The 18,072-nt window shown below is 47.6% G+C and overlaps 1 protein-coding gene across 10 annotated transcripts in view; it reads left to right on the top strand.

Annotated features, from left to right (window-relative positions):
- LOC144733001 (uncharacterized) overlaps positions 1–18,072 on the top strand; it is a 50,446-nt gene that overhangs the window by 25,544 nt on the left and 6,830 nt on the right. For 9 of the 10 annotated variants that reach the window (XM_078614706.1, XM_078614702.1, XM_078614705.1 and 6 more), the window contains 6 exons: positions 4,872–4,895; positions 5,011–5,070; positions 8,166–8,189; positions 12,868–12,891; positions 13,645–13,758; positions 14,521–14,610. In XM_078614706.1, the coding sequence (XP_078470832.1) occupies positions 4,872–4,895; positions 5,011–5,070; positions 8,166–8,189; positions 12,868–12,891; positions 13,645–13,758; positions 14,521–14,610 (336 nt within the window). The remainder of the gene's footprint in view (positions 1–4,871; positions 4,896–5,010; positions 5,071–8,165; positions 8,190–12,867; positions 12,892–13,644; positions 13,759–14,520; positions 14,611–18,072) is intronic. The other variant, XM_078614707.1, reaches the window with a different exon arrangement.

Raw genomic sequence — 18,072 nt, 5'->3', positions numbered from 1 at the left:
TCCTGGTGATGGTGTATGAGTGATCATGGGAATTAGTGGCATAATAGGCATTAAGGGGGTGCACAGTGATGGATGAGTATATATCATGGTGAGAGAGGCGCCGAACATTATCCCATATCCCCTTCACATCCAGTCGAGGATCTGCCTTGACAAGTGCAGTTGTATTTGTCTGGTAATGTTTCGGCTGATGTGGGTTGCAAGTGCACTGGCTTCCTCAAGTCGGCCTGCTCGCATCAATTTATTGAGTCGCAGGTCAGCCTTCATTTCATCTGCAACAAAATATGGATCACGTGAGATGAGGGTAACAGAGCGTTCTTGGTATAATTAATTGAGAGTAGCGAACTCGGTAGTGTAAAAATGGTCGAAGGATGCTTGAATGTCGGATTCGGATAACAGGCGGAGCTGAGTTTAAATTTGAGCAACATTAGCAAAAAACCTGGCATGTTGAGTGGGGCCTCTTTTCCGGAAGGTGTAGGGTATTCTGGTTTTGTGGGCTTGCATTTTCGGGGGGCCAGAATACGCGATTTTTTTCCAGATGGTCAGTTTTGAGTACAGGCTTCACGACCTTCATGTGGTCATGATCTTCTGTCAAAACAAAGATATGGCCGAGGGTGTTTGAGCCGCTTGTAGGCTGGGTGACAATGGGGCATGGGTCTCGGAGATGAATGCAATGCCAACATCGTAGAGGCGGTCTATTACATGGTGCTTGGCGATGGATGAGGCGTTCAAGATATATACCGTCGGTGGGTTGCCAAGGTTTTGGGCAGTAGCTGGGAATTGAAGATGATAGCGAACGGCAATGGTGAGTTGGATGGCCTTCGTTTCACTGCTCGATGGGCATTTGGAATATTAAATGGGTGGCGATTGTGAATAAAGACGTAGTGTGGTTGCTTTCCTGTTTGGTAACCAGAGCTGTAACAGTATCATCAGTCATGTCATGAATGGGCACTGAGTGGACAGCAGTAGGCTTAACTCGGGCTCGGGGTGCCGATTTAATGTGGCCTAACCCATAGTGAGGTCCGGTGGGTGCCTTAGGATTTTCTGAGCTCCAGTAGTACGCGCACTGTGCTCTAGCAGATCTCCTATAGCACCCTGGCAGTACACCAGCGGCAAACCAGAGGTCCACAAGCAGTGCACCAGCAGTACACCAGCAGTGCTCCAGCAATTCACCAGTAGCACCTCAACAGTGCACCATTGGCACTTCAGCAGTGCACCGGTAGTGTGCCAGCATCACACCAGTAGTACACCTGCAGTACTACAGCACATCAGTAGTATACAACTAATGCGCTGGTAGTACATGAGTAGTTCACCAGTGCCACACTAGTGGCACACCAGTAGTATACCAGTTTTACACCTGCAGTGCTCCAGCCAGTCACCTCAGCAGTGCACCAGTGGCTACCAGAGTACCAGTAGTACACCAGCAGCACATCAGCAGCGCACCAGTCGTACACCTGCAATGCTCTGGCAGGTCACCTGTAGCACCCCAGCACACTGTTTGAGAATAGGCTCTAAAGAAAGCTGTCTCTGGTGTGGATCAAATAGTTTAAAATACATGCATATACTATCATAGCATTTTTTTGCCTGCATGTTCGCCACAAGTATATGTGGTTAATGCAGACATGATAAATTGCAAAAAAGTTTATGTTTGGTGATTCAACATCTTAACACCGTCTTTATTTCCAGAAAGGGTAAAACCTATTCTTATATTAGTAAATACGTGAACGTAAATTCTGGTAATTTGCATACAGTAAGCTCATGTAAGTTGAAGTGCAGCAACGCAAACGAAAGTAATATTAATCTCTTTTTATGCAAATTTAAAATGTAATTTATAGGGGGAGACCATGCAAATGGCGTGAGGGTTAGGATGGAACCCTGGGCCTCCTGTTAACCAGGCGAGGTAGTAAACATCTCGCCACCGCATGATGTTAACTGTGAAGAACGGCAAGGCTATCTCCCTCAAGGCCTAGGAAGAAACCACCCTGATTTGGAATGTGGCTGATCTGTTTGGACTTCGAAAGTAAAGCAGTTTTGACCCAGGACAGTAGCTGGACGGGGTGTTCACCATGCACAAACAGGTTATCATAGGGCTGGGGGGAGGGGCAATCCGCACTGACCAGCGGCGGGGGAAGTATGGTCAAATGGCCTCCGAAACCAGCGCGGCGTGTTCAGGCCGTCATCTATCAGTGGAATGACAAAAGGTTTCTATGCTCCTAGGGGCATTGTGCAGTGGTAATCTCGAGCAGTGGAAATTGCCCATTGCAATGGCAAGGTCAGTGCATCAACGTGTAGAGATGGCAATGGTGGCTTGCCTATGTGAACAGCTGAACCTAGAGTAATTGAAAGCATGCGCATTCCCATATCCAAGTGGAGTGAAATTACATTTAGAACAAGGCGAAACGTATAGCACGTTTAATTATGTAACTTGCGATCATCAGGTACGGTAGTGTATGGGAGACAGCAATAGATATGGACTGTAATGTTATAACAATTCGCGAAAACGCACAGCAGTGTATATATCGCGACAGCTTATTCAAGCTGCACAGTGAACACTTTAATTTAGAGTAGTTATATGAGTAGTGATAATTAGAACATTTTGTAAATTGGCGATAACATGACCATATTTAAATGGCAATCATGACGTTTCTCACTTGCTTGTGCAACTTCAGCATAACCATGCCGCCCTCAGCACATCAGAACGGGCGTTACTAAGCAAATGAAAACGCTATTTATAACGATTAAAAGTATGTTATTATGTTTAGAATAAGAAGAGTAGTAATTATTAATATTGTAATTGTTGGTCTCGCGCTAAGGAAGAGGGACGCATGGCGGCCGCTTCGTCGCCATAACGAGTGGCGATGTAATTAATCATTTCATTGGTCAGCAGTCGCCCAGCAACAGCCTCTCTGATTTGACAAGACATTTACCCTCGTAGTTGGGCGCGACCATTCGTAATTTCAAAAAGAGGGGCTGGAATTTACGAGTATTAATTATTACAATTAAGTAAAAAAACTAAAAAACCCACGATCTTGACCAGTTTCTTTTATAAAATATTGAATTGTCACGCGAGACGAGTGTGTAGAAAATGTCAGCTCGTTAATCTTTGTAGATCCGACGATATTAAGCATCAAATATTTTAAAGGATATAAACAGACACAATAACAAAACAAAAAATGCAGGAGCGGCAACTGATACACGTGCCTGCATCCCCTGGCGCTGTATAGTTAGAGACGCTTTTTATGGCTGTACCAGTGGAGTTTCTATCTAATACATATACAATGGATAGCTAATCGTTGCCCAGGCACCATTAACGGCTCCCTATTGGTCAATCTTGTTATGTAAGCTGATGATCTGGTGATTGCTGCTTACGCTGAAAAGAGTTTGGAGGCTCTGCTGCTGAACCTGGAGTATGCTACTGAGAGATGGAGGTCGTGCCATCAGCCCTACCAAAGCTAAGCACCTGCCTGAGTATTTTACGTCATCAGACATTCCACGCCCTCCACTTGCCGTGATGGGCTAGTTGTGGCGAAAGTGGATTGGTATGCTCATGTCCAGCTCTGTTTTGGCAGTAGAATTATCACTTTTAATCATTCGAGTAGGATCATCTTGTTCATGAATGGCAATTATGTCCAGCTCAGGTTTGACAGCAGAGGTCTCACTTCCAGTCAGTCGGGTGGCATTATCTTTTCATCGGCTGCGTAATGCTGTGTGGTAGCTACCTGGTCTATTACTCCACACGAAGCTTCGGATATTGTCAGCCACTGCCATGCCATCCCTTCTCTATGCTTGTGAAATATGGACCCCCTAATGGAACATATTTGCCAGTTCGAAACATTCAGTCCATCCTGCCTATGATCCGTTTTAGGTTTAAACTGCAGGCTGGATTATGCGAGGGCCTCACAGATGCTTGAAAGATCTGGACAGACTCGCCATGTGTGAGCTCCTCCCAGCAGGTGACGCTATGTTGGCTGGGCCATGTATCCCACAAGTCCAGCCACTGCATGGCGAGGCAGATTTTGTTTGACCGTATAGAGGGGGTTAAACGGTCATGGCATGGGCTAAAGTAGAGGTGGGCTGATATGGTACAGGAGGATTTGGATCTGAGTGGACTTGTCGACTACCGGTACCAGCAGTGTCAAGATCGGGCCTCTGAGAATGACGTTCGTGAAGGATGGTACTAGACAGTGGGAGGCAGTCGCCCTCCAGCAACAACCGAGGGTAGAGGAGCGACACTCACAACAACGAGCGGAGTGCCAGGTAGTTAAAACGCACTAAGTTGGCACAGTAAGGGGCACAGCTGATGCATCTGCCAGTCATCTTAGTCAAGATGATGTCATCTTGACTAAGTCATCTTAGTCAAGATGACATCTTGGCACCTGGGTCTGTCCCGTGACCTCATCCTACACCTAGGCTAGCACAGCAGTCAACCCATGACACTTGGGTCTGTGCGATGACCTTGTGCCAGCAGGGAGAGCTTTCAACACTTCACGTGGCCCCAAAATGGACCTAGCCTGGTACCAGCGCCATGATGACACCGCCGCCACTTAGTGGTGAATGGCGGCTTTTGATGTTCATGATTTCCGTGATGGTGGTAAGGATGGTGATGGTGGTGATGATGATGATGTTGATGATGGTGGTGGTGATGGCGGTGGTTATGGTGATGGTGGAAGTGATGGTCTAGATGCTGCTGCCGATTACAATGATGTCTTGTAAGCTCTTGTCCGTGAGCTTTTAACACTTCACGTGGCCTCAGAGTGCACCTGGCTTGGCACAAACGCCATGGCGATGTCAGCTCCACTCAGTGGCAAAAGGGGGCTGTTGTTGTTGATTATATCATTGATGTTAATGGTGATGTCCTGTTTCTTGTCCCGCAGACTTTAGCCATCATCGTCTACAAGGTACGTATTGATGCTCCTGCTGATGATGTTTGTCATCATATTTTTGATGCTGCTAATGTTGCTGATGATGATGTTGCAGCTGATCATCATTATTTTGCTGATGATGTCTCAACAGTTGAATCTCCCCCGACCTCCTGGAGCCAGCTTCTCAGATGCGTGTGAACCCTACCCAACGGTCAGTGGTGATGGTGGTGGTGGTTGCTGTTATGGTGTTGATAATACTGATGATAGTGCTAGTGGTGGTGATAGTGGTGATGGCTGCCGGTCGGTAACGCTGTGGTGGCTGTGAGCAATGCCATTGGTGGAGAGGCTGATACCAATCAGCCGTTCCCCTCATGATGTCTCAGATTACTGTTTATTCGCTTCACCATCAACAGGGCACAAGAATAGTGCTGGTGGTTGCTTATGCCCCCCGCTGAAAATGGACATCAGTAGAGGGATGCAGGCGAGGCTGATGAGTCAGATGTCTTCTAAGATTTACTGTCACATGTGCTAGCTCTAGTGGCCCTTCAGGATGGAGTCCTCCTGTTGTGACTTTAATGCCCAAGTGGGTCATGATGCAAACCCCTGGATTGGCGTAATTGGAAGGCATAGATCAAATCTGTTCAATTACAATAGCAGGAGGCTTCTAGACTTAGGTTTGTAATCACCAACATGCTGTTCTGGTATTGACGCATCCACACAACATCATGGATGGATGCTGGGTCCAAGCAAGAAGGTCTGTTGGACTATATAGAGGGAACAGCGGATGTAGGCCCATTTCCTTGACACCAGGACTTTCCATGGAGCTGATCTGCCCACTGACAATTGGCTTGCCATCTCTAAGATGATGTTGGGCGTCCATCTTGGACGCCATTCAAACCCACAGTGGCCTGTTAGATGCGAGAAGATAATCAGTGATTGAAGCTGGGGTTGGCATCGACCCCCCCCCCCCCCACACATACCTCATGATACCCAGGGTAAATGGGAGAGCTTCAGAGGACTTTTGCTCATGCAGATGCAAAGGCTGCATTGAGTACACGGTCGAGACCTCCCGAGGCACCCTGGCTGACAGAGGTGGTGTTTCGGCTGCCTGCGAGAAAACGACAAGCAGACTCCCACCGTCTACAGCATCACACGTCAAATACCCCAGCCTTCGCTCGGAGGTTCAGAGAGCCGTGCTTCGCTGAATGGATGAGTGGTGGTTGCAGTTTCCTGAGGAGATGAAATCTGCATCAGAAGCTGGCGATCATAAATCACTCTTTATTTTCAATTAAAAAAGTCACTTGCAATACCATACATATTAACGTCCATGAGATAAATAGTTAAGCTATTTCACACCCCTAGGAACATGTTCGCAGATTTGTAGCATTTCTGCAAGGTTATGGGAGAGGAAAATTCCCTCAGCACAGATTATATCACGGGGGAAATGTTTGGTTAACGCTGCTTGGCGCTGCAGTGTGTCAAATATTGGAGGATGAAGCCACTCCCTGTGAGTGGCTGGCTGAGGTGCCATTTGTTGAGAAAGTACGAAGAGAGATCCAGAGTTTGAGAGCAGGAAAAGCACCGGGTAGAGATGATCTTCCAAGCGAACTGCTGAGTGAGAGGGTGGTGTTTGTGTGCAGACTGCCCTATAATCACAGCATTATAACCGTCTGACCACTTGACAGGTTCCACAGAATTGGAAGGATTCCCTGGTGGTCCCCCTCTTTAACAAGGGGGACGGTGCCAATTGTAATAACTAAGGGGGCATCTCCCTCCTTAGGGCGAGGCCGGGAAAGGTCCTGGGAAGGATTATTAAACATCGTCCCTTTGCCAGGCAGCACGCTGTGTGGAAGCCGCCTGCCTGATAACTCAATACAAAACTTCGGGCCTTCTCGGTCAGTCATGCACTCCCTTCTCTAAGCTTCCAGGCTGGCCTGCCTACAATCCATCCTGGGCTTGAAGTATTCTAGATTTTGTGAGGAACTCATAGTTGCTGGAAAGTGAGCTCCGGCAGGCGAGGCTTTACTGTGTTTATTTAACTTCTTTCACACGCTATGTAGCCAACCGTGCTAATTGCAGTGGTGTAGTGTATAGTCGTGTAGTATATAGCAGTGTAGTGCATAGTAGCATACTATATATGTTGACCTTCTTTCGCACCATACATAGCCAACCGTGCAAAGCGGAGGTGCAGAAGGACAACGAACTAAACACAAAAAGCAGTTTGAAAGAAATGATTTTCAAACTCGATGATTGTAAAGTGCATAGCTCTATTGGCTTCCTCATATCGGAAGGAAGAGCGTTACAGACGGCTGCAGAAGCGCATCCCAAAGCACGCGATGCAGTGACCGTCTTTGTCAGATGGCCAGCCAAAGCCGATGCGAGGATGACCGGAGTTCGAGTGATGATTTATGCACTACGAAGCAGGTTATCTTTGGATAGAGGCGGCTAGAAGGGTACGGCATAAGCTAGAGTATGGAGATAGGCTGATGCGTACAGGAAGGATGTGGAGTTGAGTGCACTTGCCAATGTTCAGTACCAGTGTAGTCAAGATCGACCTCTACGTATGTACGTATAACGAACTTCTTTTGCACCATACGCCAACCGTGGTAATCGGAGGAAAGGACAAACTAAATACAAAAGCAGTTATAAATACATCTAAAAAGGAGGCTCGTTAAGGACGCTACAGGTCAGCTAAAGACAGTCGCCCTCAATAAACATTGAAGGGCGGAGGAGTAACGCTCACAACAAGGAGCAGAGTGCTGAGAGGCTAAAACGCAGTGGGGAGCACAGGTGGTGGTGCATCTATTAGGCATGACATTATATCACAACACGTCACGTGGCCTCAAGATGCACCGAGCCTGGCACAACGCCATGGTGATGTCATCACCACTTAGTGACGGACGACGGTTCTTGTTTTTGTCGTTGGTTGTGATGGTGGTGAGTGGTGATGTTGTTGCTGGGGCTGATGATAATGGTGGTGGCTATTACAGCGACGATGATGATGCGAGATGTTAACCACCTCGCCTCTTATATAGGAGTTCGTGGGTTCGATCCCGACCACGAGGCCTGCTGTACAGTATATATGGAGTTTGCATGTCTCTTTGCCCGTGGTGGTCGCATGGATTTTTCTACGGGTCCTCCGGGTTTTCTCTCCACATTAGAATCATCACCACGCATTTTAGAGAAATTGGCTGCTATACATTCCCACACGACGATAAGCAAATTGTAAAATAAAAAAATTGTTTAGAAAATACGTTTAAATATCGATGATTGATGTTACTGATGCTGGTTATGCTGTTTTTGCAGGATACCACATACTCGCCACCTATAGTGAGTAGAAGAACGTTGTACACATCCCATCAGCAAATGCACACACACTACACGCGCATGGACCTTGCCCTCTTAAGATTTCAACTCACCGGAAGCATGGGTTTAGCACATCCCATTTGCATGGTTTTCTACGTACGGTGCGTAAGAAGTTCAACATACATACATACAGACAGATATACACACTACACTATTATAAACTACACTATTATAAACTATGCTATTGTGATGGTTGCTCTTTTTTATTAAGATGGGAGAGAGAGGGATTCGGCTCCATTATCTCTCCCATGCAATTCCTTCAAGGGCACCAATGTGGACTTTTGAAAGCGCTTTAATGGCGGCATACAATAACGCAATCCGGAATACAGAGAGTCTTCAGATTTAGAATGTATGACACTTTGTTCAAGGACACGACTCAAACACTGGCGGATAATAACTTCCCGCATCTACAATATGTATTGAATCTCAATCTTCCCGTTCCTTAAATATTACATTTATAAGTAATATATTGTACATTTCATTTACTTGTTGACTTTTTTCGCTGCTGTGTTTAATCTTAATTTTAAGCTTTCGTGACTGCAGGAATCCATAATCTTTGGTTCTTTCGGTAACGTCACGTAGGTAAAAAAAAATAACATAAAATAAATCACGACGTTTCGATCGCAACACAAGCGGTCATCCTCAAATAGTGAGAGAACTGTTGCAAATAAGGGGTTATATATGTTTGAGTTAATGGGGCGATTATGGAGACATATTAGGGAGAGATTCGCAAGTAAATGTAAAATAAAAATAAAATAAATTGAGTAAAATAAAGTAAAATAAGTAAAAGTCAATGAGCTTCCGTCGTCGCATAAGAACGACTCGGGGGAGAGAAAAAGAAAATGGAGAAAGAGATTAGAAAGTTAATGTAAAATAAAATAAAGTAAAATAAAGGAAAGGAAAACAAAGTATGTGCTGTATTTATTGTAATCATAATGTTTATGCGACCTGTTGCAAAGTTGTCTTTTTAATTTAACAGTTTTTTTGCTTTGTCGATTAAACCCGATTCAAGAGCTTCTTAGCTCACAGGGCAATTCTAAATAAACTGTTCAACTATACACAGTGCCAATCGCTCGACAACAACTTCAGAACAATCAGTACAATACTTTTCAAAATTATCGCATAATGTACTGGCGTGTCAAAAGTTACCGAACGCTGAATAGAACCGACTCCTTGAAACTTCCTTGAAAGTCGAATAGCACACGGTTACGCATTGCCCCCGTGTGGTGACATTAACAAAGCACCGTGGTAATTTATATATGTAAAAAAGGGAAATTTGTGAATGTGTGTCTGTTCAAAATGTTTAGCGTACTTCCCGACATGAAAAAAACGTGAAATTTGCCATGTGGGTACTTTCCAGAATGTACACCATGCAAAACTTATAAAAACATTACTTTTGTATATTTTTTTTGGGGGGGGGGGGGCGCAATAATGCATATATTTTGCACGGCAAGTGAGCTGTGACGTCACATCTGTCATGTGACCCGCGCGTGCGGAAGCGTAACGCAGTGTGCCTGCTCATGTCACGCATCCCCCCCCCCCAACCCTCCGTGAGTAAAGTGCCATACAAATGTTTTGCAGGTCTAAGACGTTCTTCGCGCAGCATTGCTTTATTATTTCTGTCGTTTACTGCCGTACGCACACCCTATAGCAAGCGCGTGTATGTGTACCTATGGACGGGGGGCGCGTGTGTGGGGCGAGCGGTAGTGTAGTGGTTAGTGCGCTGCGCTATGAACCCGGCGACCCGAGTTCGATTCCCACTTACTACCACCACCTGTGACGATCATTTCAACCGGTCCTGGGCCTCCCCTAGGTCGACTCAGCCTCAAACGAGTAACCGTGGTGTGAACATCGCCACTGGGGAGACAAAGGCGGCCGGGCGTCGAGAATCCAAGTCCCGGGCGAAGCCGGGTAGTAAAGCTAGTAAAACATACTAAAAAAACAAGAGGACCGTTCGTACACTCACACATTCCAGTCTCGGAAAAAACAAAATAGCAGCATGAATCAGCATAAGAACACGAATCTGCAGTCAGGATCGTGTGCAGCCTCAAGGATTCCCAGGACCCAACTGGAGTATCTTGTTTTGCATTGACAATTGTATTCTTGAAGGATCCACTCAAAAGACGGCCTTTGCACTTGGTAGACGCTTTCAACCACACGTTGAACAAATCTGAACGGCTGCAGTCGTGGTTATGAAGTTGAGACTCTATGCAAGGACAGTCCAGGGACCCGGCCATCTCCTCTATCCCCACGTTGAATAACTCAACAGGGCTGCAGCCTGGGTCTCGGAGCCGTCTGCCCGGTAGTCATCGCTGGTTTCTCCTGGAGTCCGGTGGTCGGGGTGATCCAAGGTCGTTGTCTTCCACCGTACACAGTGGTGCCCGCTGAAGTCCACAAATGTAGTCCCACGTTCACGGCCTCTCTCCCTCCTGAGCAGCCCATCCGCTGCCTCTTGCTGGGTAATAGACATTCGTCTCTTGCCTATGGAATTTTATGTCAATCAACTTGGCACGTGCAGCGTCCTCCAATTGGAACCTTGAAAACTTGTTGTACTGTATTAAACTTTTAATTGGCAACACCCGCCGCCAGACAGAACGGCGCCGTTGCTTCCAGAAGTTGGGGTTTTTAGAGTATTCTCCCCCCTCACCACCCCCCACCCCCCTTTACCTCATGTAACCTCAGCCACCTTGGCTCTCCACTTTGCAACTGCGCTGGGCCACACCGTTATATTCCATCCCCTACAAACCAGCCCCCCCACTCCACAAGGGTTTGTCCCGAAAAGACCAGGCAGGGTGGTTGTGCATATGGCACATACCAGACATGAATCTCTTCCCCCCATGGGCCGTGGCGATTTTTAACGTTTGGCACCCATACTAGTGTAATGACTCTCGGACAACACAAACTGTAGAGGGTTCTTTTATGTATTATTTAGGACGCTTTAAGCAGATAACTTGGCCAGGGATGACACACAGATAACTTGGCCAGGTATGACATGCAGATAATTTGGTCCAGGGATCGCAAGCTAATGGCGACAACATGGAGACGGCAATGACAGCGACGATGTGAAGACAGCGATAACCTGAAGACAGCGATGACCTAAAGACAGCGACGATATGAAGACAGCGACGGCATGAAGACAGTCGACCTAATCTCACGGCAGCCCCAAACCACGCACCCTCCTTTTGTCCCCAGAATGGCCCTCGCTCCGCCCATGGCCACGCCCTTTTTCTCGAACTCTCGAGCCCATTCCTCAACTTCCCAGATTGTTCCACTCTGTAATTGCCCCTCGTGACCCCTAGACCATGCACTGCCTCCACACACGCACCGCCTCCACACAAGGTACGAACAAAGACGGCTACACCGTGAAAATTAATTATAATAAACTTTCTCCATCATTAGGCCTCTGAACTAAGGGAGTTGGCAAATGTCACTTTCTTCTGAACACGCTTTGACGATGAAGCCTGCTGATAGAATACTCCACCTTGGTGGAATATTAATTATAATCAATCGGTAACATTAAGAACCCCCACCTCGGCTCGCCCACACCATTCCAACTATTATACACAAAACTAATATACACTACGCGACTATACACTACACTACACGACACACTACTATATACTTAACTATGGAATGAGACCATGTACTACCCCGTTGTTCTTCATTGTGTAGTGAGCAACTTCCGAGACAACATTTAGAGGGCTTCTAATTTCTTTCTCACACTTTAGGCACAATCACTGGGCGACATATATATACACGACTACGCATAGCCGACCCATCTACACAGCCCCATCGTCGGCGTCTATCTACATAGCTGGCCGACTAATATAGCGACGACAATGAGAGCCATGCAAAGGATCGGCCATATGGCCGAACGATGAAGAGAGATGACGGTGAAGACAGCGACAGCAGCCAGGACCCGGACCCAACGACAGCCCCGAACCTTCGGTCACGTCCCCCTTATATACTTACTGGCATGGCCAGGCCCCGCCGCCGACCATGCACCCTTCTAGAACCTTCGAGCAGGTTTCCGGCTGATCCCACCTTTTACCTTTAACCCAGTTACGCCCCTCTTGTAGTTGGTTATTATATAACGCACCCATACTCACGATTACCCCTCCTGATCAACAGTTGGCAACTTGTCATTAAATTTGCAAAGCCCCGCGGGGCCACTGGCAGCCCCCATAGTGACCCTTTAAGCATGGGCCCCTAATGTGCGACCACCCCCGACAACACACAAACAGCGACAGCACCCGCCCACCCCCCCATCATCATGCTGCTTGCTGTCAAATCCCCCAATGGTTGTTCCTAAACGTGTGGCGTGGCCCCTCACTCGTACTGCTGACGTCTTGTCGGCAAATGTCCCACCCCCCCCCCCCCCCCTGAAAAGAAATCGGTGAAAAAGCACTGAACGAGAGCGACGATGATACAATCATGAACTGCGCTTGCTCCTGACGAGGTTTTCCTGGCTTTGATCACCTGAATGTGACGTTGTACAAAAAAATAAGAAGGAAGCGCCTATGTATGAAGGTCGGTACTGTGGCAGCATCACGCCCGCCCGACCGCCTTTGTCTCCCCACTGATGATCATGCTGCTGACAATGATGATGTTACTAATAATGACGATGATGTTATTTTTGCAGGTGACGACGGTCGCCCGACCTACAGTGAGTAGAATAATATTGTACACATCCCATCAGCACCCACACACGCACACTCCACGTGGGCGGACTATCCCCTACGAGGTTTAACCAAACCGTCAGGATGGGGTCAGCACCTCCGATTCGCACGGTTGGCTATGAACGGTGTGAAAGAAGTTAAACATACATCTCCTTAACTCTCTCCTAACTCAATCAAAAAAGTCTCCGCACTCTCCACCCGAGTCACCCCCCCCCTCCGCGTCTCCACCACCCACATCTCCCCCTCACGTCTCTTCCGCGTCTCCCCCCCGCCCGCGTCTCCACCCCCCCCCCCCCCACGTCTCTCCCCATCTAACTCCCCGCGTCTCCTCCGCTTCTCCCCCCCCCGCGTCCCCCCCCCCCCGTGCATCTCCCCCCCCCCCCCCCGCGTCTCCCCCCCTCGCGCGTCTCTCCCCCTCCCGCGTCTCCTCCCCCCCGTGTCTCCTCCCCCCCGCGTGTCCCCCCCCCCCCACGTCTCCAACCCCTCGCGTCTCTCCCCCCCCGCGTCTCCCCCCCCCCCCGCGTCTCCCCCCCCCCCCGCGTCTCCCCCCCCCCGCGTCTCCCCTCCCCCGTGTCTCCCCCCCCCCGCATCTCCCCGACCGCGTCTACCCCCCCCCCGCGTCTCCCCCCCCCTACGCGTCTCCCACCCCCCCACGTGTCCCCCCCGCCCACCCGTCCCCCCCCCCCCCCACGCATCTCTCCCCCCCACGTGTCTCCCCACCCCCCCACGCGTCTCCCCAGACCTCCGCGCCGAGCTCTGCTCTGGGAATCGGCGTGGGAGTCGGGGTGGGAGCCGGGGTTCTACTCATCCTCGTCATCACGCTCAGCGTCTGCTACTGCAAGCGACGCAATGAGGTGAGCATTGGTGATGAATGACCTCGTAATCACATCACGATCATCGTCATGACCATTATCATCATCATCGTCATCATTGTCATCATCAGCATGATCATCATCGTCATGATCATAATCATCGTCGTCAATATCGTCAACACCAAGAGGTTCTCACAGCTCATATCACTCATTCTCTTACCAACGTACTTGCTATCTAATCACTCTCTCACCAACTCAATCGCTGTTCACTCACCATGTCACTAACTTTCTCACCGATTCATTCGCTTTTAACTCACTTATCAACTCACTCACTATCCACTCTCTCACCAATGCACTCAAATCAATCACTCACCAACTCGTTAACTATTCACTCTTAACAACCTGCTCACTCTTCACCATCACATTCTTACTCACTATTTCATCTTTCACTAACTTACCAACTTTATTCGATTTAAAGCTTTGGTGACTGCAGGAATTCATATTATTGGTTCTTTCGATAAAGTCACGTAGAAGGGAAATAATAAAGTGGCGGTTTTGCTAACGTTAAGAAAAAAACGCCACTTTTTTCAAATTTTCTTGCTGTAGTTTTCACACGTGATGATGATTGCTTGTGTTGCAATCGAAACGTCGTGGGATTTTTTTTTCCTTCTACGTGACTTTACCGAAAGAACCAAGAATATAACTCACCCACTATTCACTCTCTCATCGATTCACTCACCAACTCACAACCTATTCACTCTCTCACAAACCCCTCCCCCTCTCCTCTCTCTTCTTCTGCCCCAGCCCCATGCCCTACAGAAGCCTCAAAACACCTCTGCTACAGAGGATCCCTCACGATACATCCCGAGTCCAGTGGCCCGGGGCCAACTGCCGGTGAGCCTACCCATAGACACGGCCAACGTGAACCCATTCATCAACCGACACGGCCATCGCGATCCCACCAAACCACGAACACGGCTATCTTGAACTCATACACTCACCGATATGATCATTGTGAGCCCACCTACTGACACGGATATCGCAAACACAACCACCGACATGGCCATGGTGAACCCAACTGACACGGCCATCGTGAACCCACCCACCTACCAACATGGCCATCGTGAACCCACCCACCGACACAGCCATCGTAAACCCACCCACTGACACGGCCATTCTGAACCCACCCACCCACCGACATGGCCATTGTGAACCCCACTCACGGACTCGGCCATCGTGAACCCACCCAGTTACATGGCCATTGTGAACCCACCAACCGTCGAACACAGCTATCGTGAACCCATCCACCAACTGATATGGACGTTGTGAACCCACCAACTGACACGGATATCACAAACACCCCAACCGACATGGTCATTGCAAACCCACTGTCACGTTGCCCATCAACGAGGGCTGACAGTTGGGGTGTATTGACTCGAGCTGGTGTTAGACCACTCAGATACCTGAATGTTAGGGATGTCAGCTTTTATTTCTACACGAGGTTGTTTGGGGGTGCCTGCGGCGCCCTTCAAAATCATTTACAACGTTTCGATTTAAAGATTTCGTGACTGCAGGGATTCATCTTCTTAGTTCTTTCGGTAAAGTCACGTAGAAGGAAAATAATAAAAATAAAACATAATAAAATAATTCTCACGACGTTTCGGCCACAACGCAAGCAGCCGTCTTCAGGTGGAGAACAGGTCTGTCGAGAGACAGAGTCTGAATGGCACGCCCCAGGCTTGGAGCGACTATTTATGCTGGGATGGAGGGGCGAAGAGCGGCTTGACAAAATAATTTGCATATCAAGAGGAATTTAGCATATTTATGGGAAATGCAGATATGCGATTAGTACTACTTGTGAAATGCGTAGGAGGTTTGGCTAGGGGTTTTAAAGTCATTATGCCCATGCATTATGCAAGATTAGCAGTATCAAAGGGAGGAAGGTTAGAATTAATAAAGGGAAGGAATGTTAATAATATAGCGCCGCAGCAACTAGTATTAAACATTACACTTTAATACTATTTATTATGATACAATATGCTATACACTATACCATTGACCGTCGCGTGAAAGGTATATGCACTCCGCAGGGAATGAATTCTTTGCTCCGCTGCAAGCTTCCTATCACCACTCTCCCATTGACATATTTTGTTGCTTCCTCTTAGTACCTTTCACGCGACGGTCAATGGTATAGTGTATAGCATATTGTATAATAATAAATAGTATTAAAGTGTAATGTTTAATACAATGTATAAGGTAATATATAGTATCATAATTGTATAGTGAATATATAGCAGTGTGGTATACAGTTGGGTGGGTAGAATAATACATAGTGTAATATTACAATGTATAGTTTATAAGCATATTAGTTGCTGCGGCGCTATATTATTAATATTCCTTCCCTTTAATAATTCTAACCTTCCTCCCTTTGATACTGCTAATCCTGTATAATGCATGGGCATAATGACTTTAAACCCCTAGCCAAACCTCCTACGCATTTCACAAGTAGTACTAATCGCATATCTGCATTTCCCATAAATATGCTAAATTACTCGTGATATGCAAATTATTTTGTCAAGTCGCTCTTCGCCCCTCTATCCCAGCATAAATAGTCGCTCCAAGCCTGCGGCGTGCCATTCAGACTCTGTCTCTCGACAGACCTGTTCTCCACCTGAAGACGGCTGCTTGCGTTGTGGCCGAAACGTCGTGAGAATTATTTTATTATGTTTTATTTTTATTATTTTATTATTTTCCTTCTACGTGACTTTACCGAAAGAACCAAGAAGACATTTACAACATTTGCACATGAACGACGCATTTACGCAAGCACCCGATGCTCCGTTTTGAAATGAAACATCTTTGAATTTAATTATGTTTTGAATTAGAGAATTTGATATCTTCATTGAACGCTTACATCATTTTGCATCTGGAAGACTTCATTGAAAACGACATTTCGTGTGAATTTTCTCTCGTCGTTAAGTAGATGTCCTTGCTGGGGGTTCGGTTCGATGCGGACTTTTGCCTGGTTGGATTGTGGGATCGAAATAAGGCGACATAGAGCTGGCTGTGCGAGAAGACCGCCGTCTGCAGATCGATTCCAACGTAATTGAACGTCTATCCGTGTGTGTCGATTTTGATAGCGTATGCAGGGATAATGGGAAATTGTCGTCACCACAAACAAATGGCAAAGTTGTCTCGGTGGAGGCCAAGTCGATTCTGAGAATCAACACCAAATCGCCTCGGTTACACTCGGAGATTATCCGCACCTTGATGACATTTTTCGCGTCACCTCGATAATCAGTCGCGCGCCATTGCAAAGTCCTTTCTTTGGGTCGAGATTCCGCAGAAGCATAATGATGACGCCCTTCTTCAGCAGCAGGACGTATGGTGGCATTCCCGATGGCGTCTGGTCGTTGAGAAACTCGACTGGAAAATGTATTGTGTCGATAGGATCCTCGCTTATGACTGAATCGGCGCTGAAGTAGATGGTGGTCTAGCCAGGCATCTGTCCGATGATCTTGTGGTTCATTTCGAGTGTCTGTGCATTGGTCGGTGCGACAATTACTTTCTTCGAAATGTCATCTATAGACATATCTCCAATGCTACCTTAGATGGATTCGATGAGATCCTCCATTGCCACAATCTGATCCCGGACTTGAATTGTGCTCTATTCGAACATTCCCGGCACTGGGGGCAAGCTGCCTGTTCCAACTTTAGGCAGCCATTCGTTGTGCTCATTTTGTCCCTCACTGCGCATGTTTGCCGTAAGCATGAGCTGCGTGAAGTTCTTCAACAACCGGCTTGCCTTGATACAGCACTCAACAATGTCCGTTCGCGTTCCTCGTGGCACAATGGGAAGAGTCTGTCGGAAGTTGCCGCCTATAACGAAGACTTAGCCGCCGAATGGTTTCTCGTTGCCCATCACCCCGCGCAAGAGCTTGTCGATGCAGCAAAGTCCATTCTTCGGTAGCATAGTAATTTCGTCGATGATGATGAGCGAAGCTTTGTGCAGAACTTCGGCTTGTGGTGATGCAGGCTGCATGGAAGAGACTGAAGTGTCGAGCAAGAGAACTGGAAGCTTTAATCCACTGTGAACAGTACGTCCTCCTTTGAGCATTGTGCCAGCAATGCTGTTGTTGCAAATGGCAGTACAATTTGTCCTCGACCACGGATGTACGCCATGAGAGTTGTGTAGAGGAAGTTCTTGCCCGAACCTCCGAGACCGTCGAGATAGAAGCATCGGTTCGTCACATTCTCGTCATCGACAGCCATGATGATCTTGTTGAAGGCGTCCAGCTGCTTCTTGTTGAGCATCGCGAGACATGCGCCCTCGTTTGCTTCCGCAACTTGGTCATA

The sequence above is a fragment of the Lampetra planeri genome, chromosome 45 (genome assembly GCF_965212315.1).
Source record: "Lampetra planeri chromosome 45, kcLamPlan1.2.h2, whole genome shotgun sequence".
NCBI classification, from domain to species: domain Eukaryota; kingdom Metazoa; phylum Chordata; class Hyperoartia; order Petromyzontiformes; family Petromyzontidae; genus Lampetra; species Lampetra planeri.
Note: the sequence above shows the minus strand (reverse complement) of the source record. Positions and strands in the feature narration are given on the sequence as shown.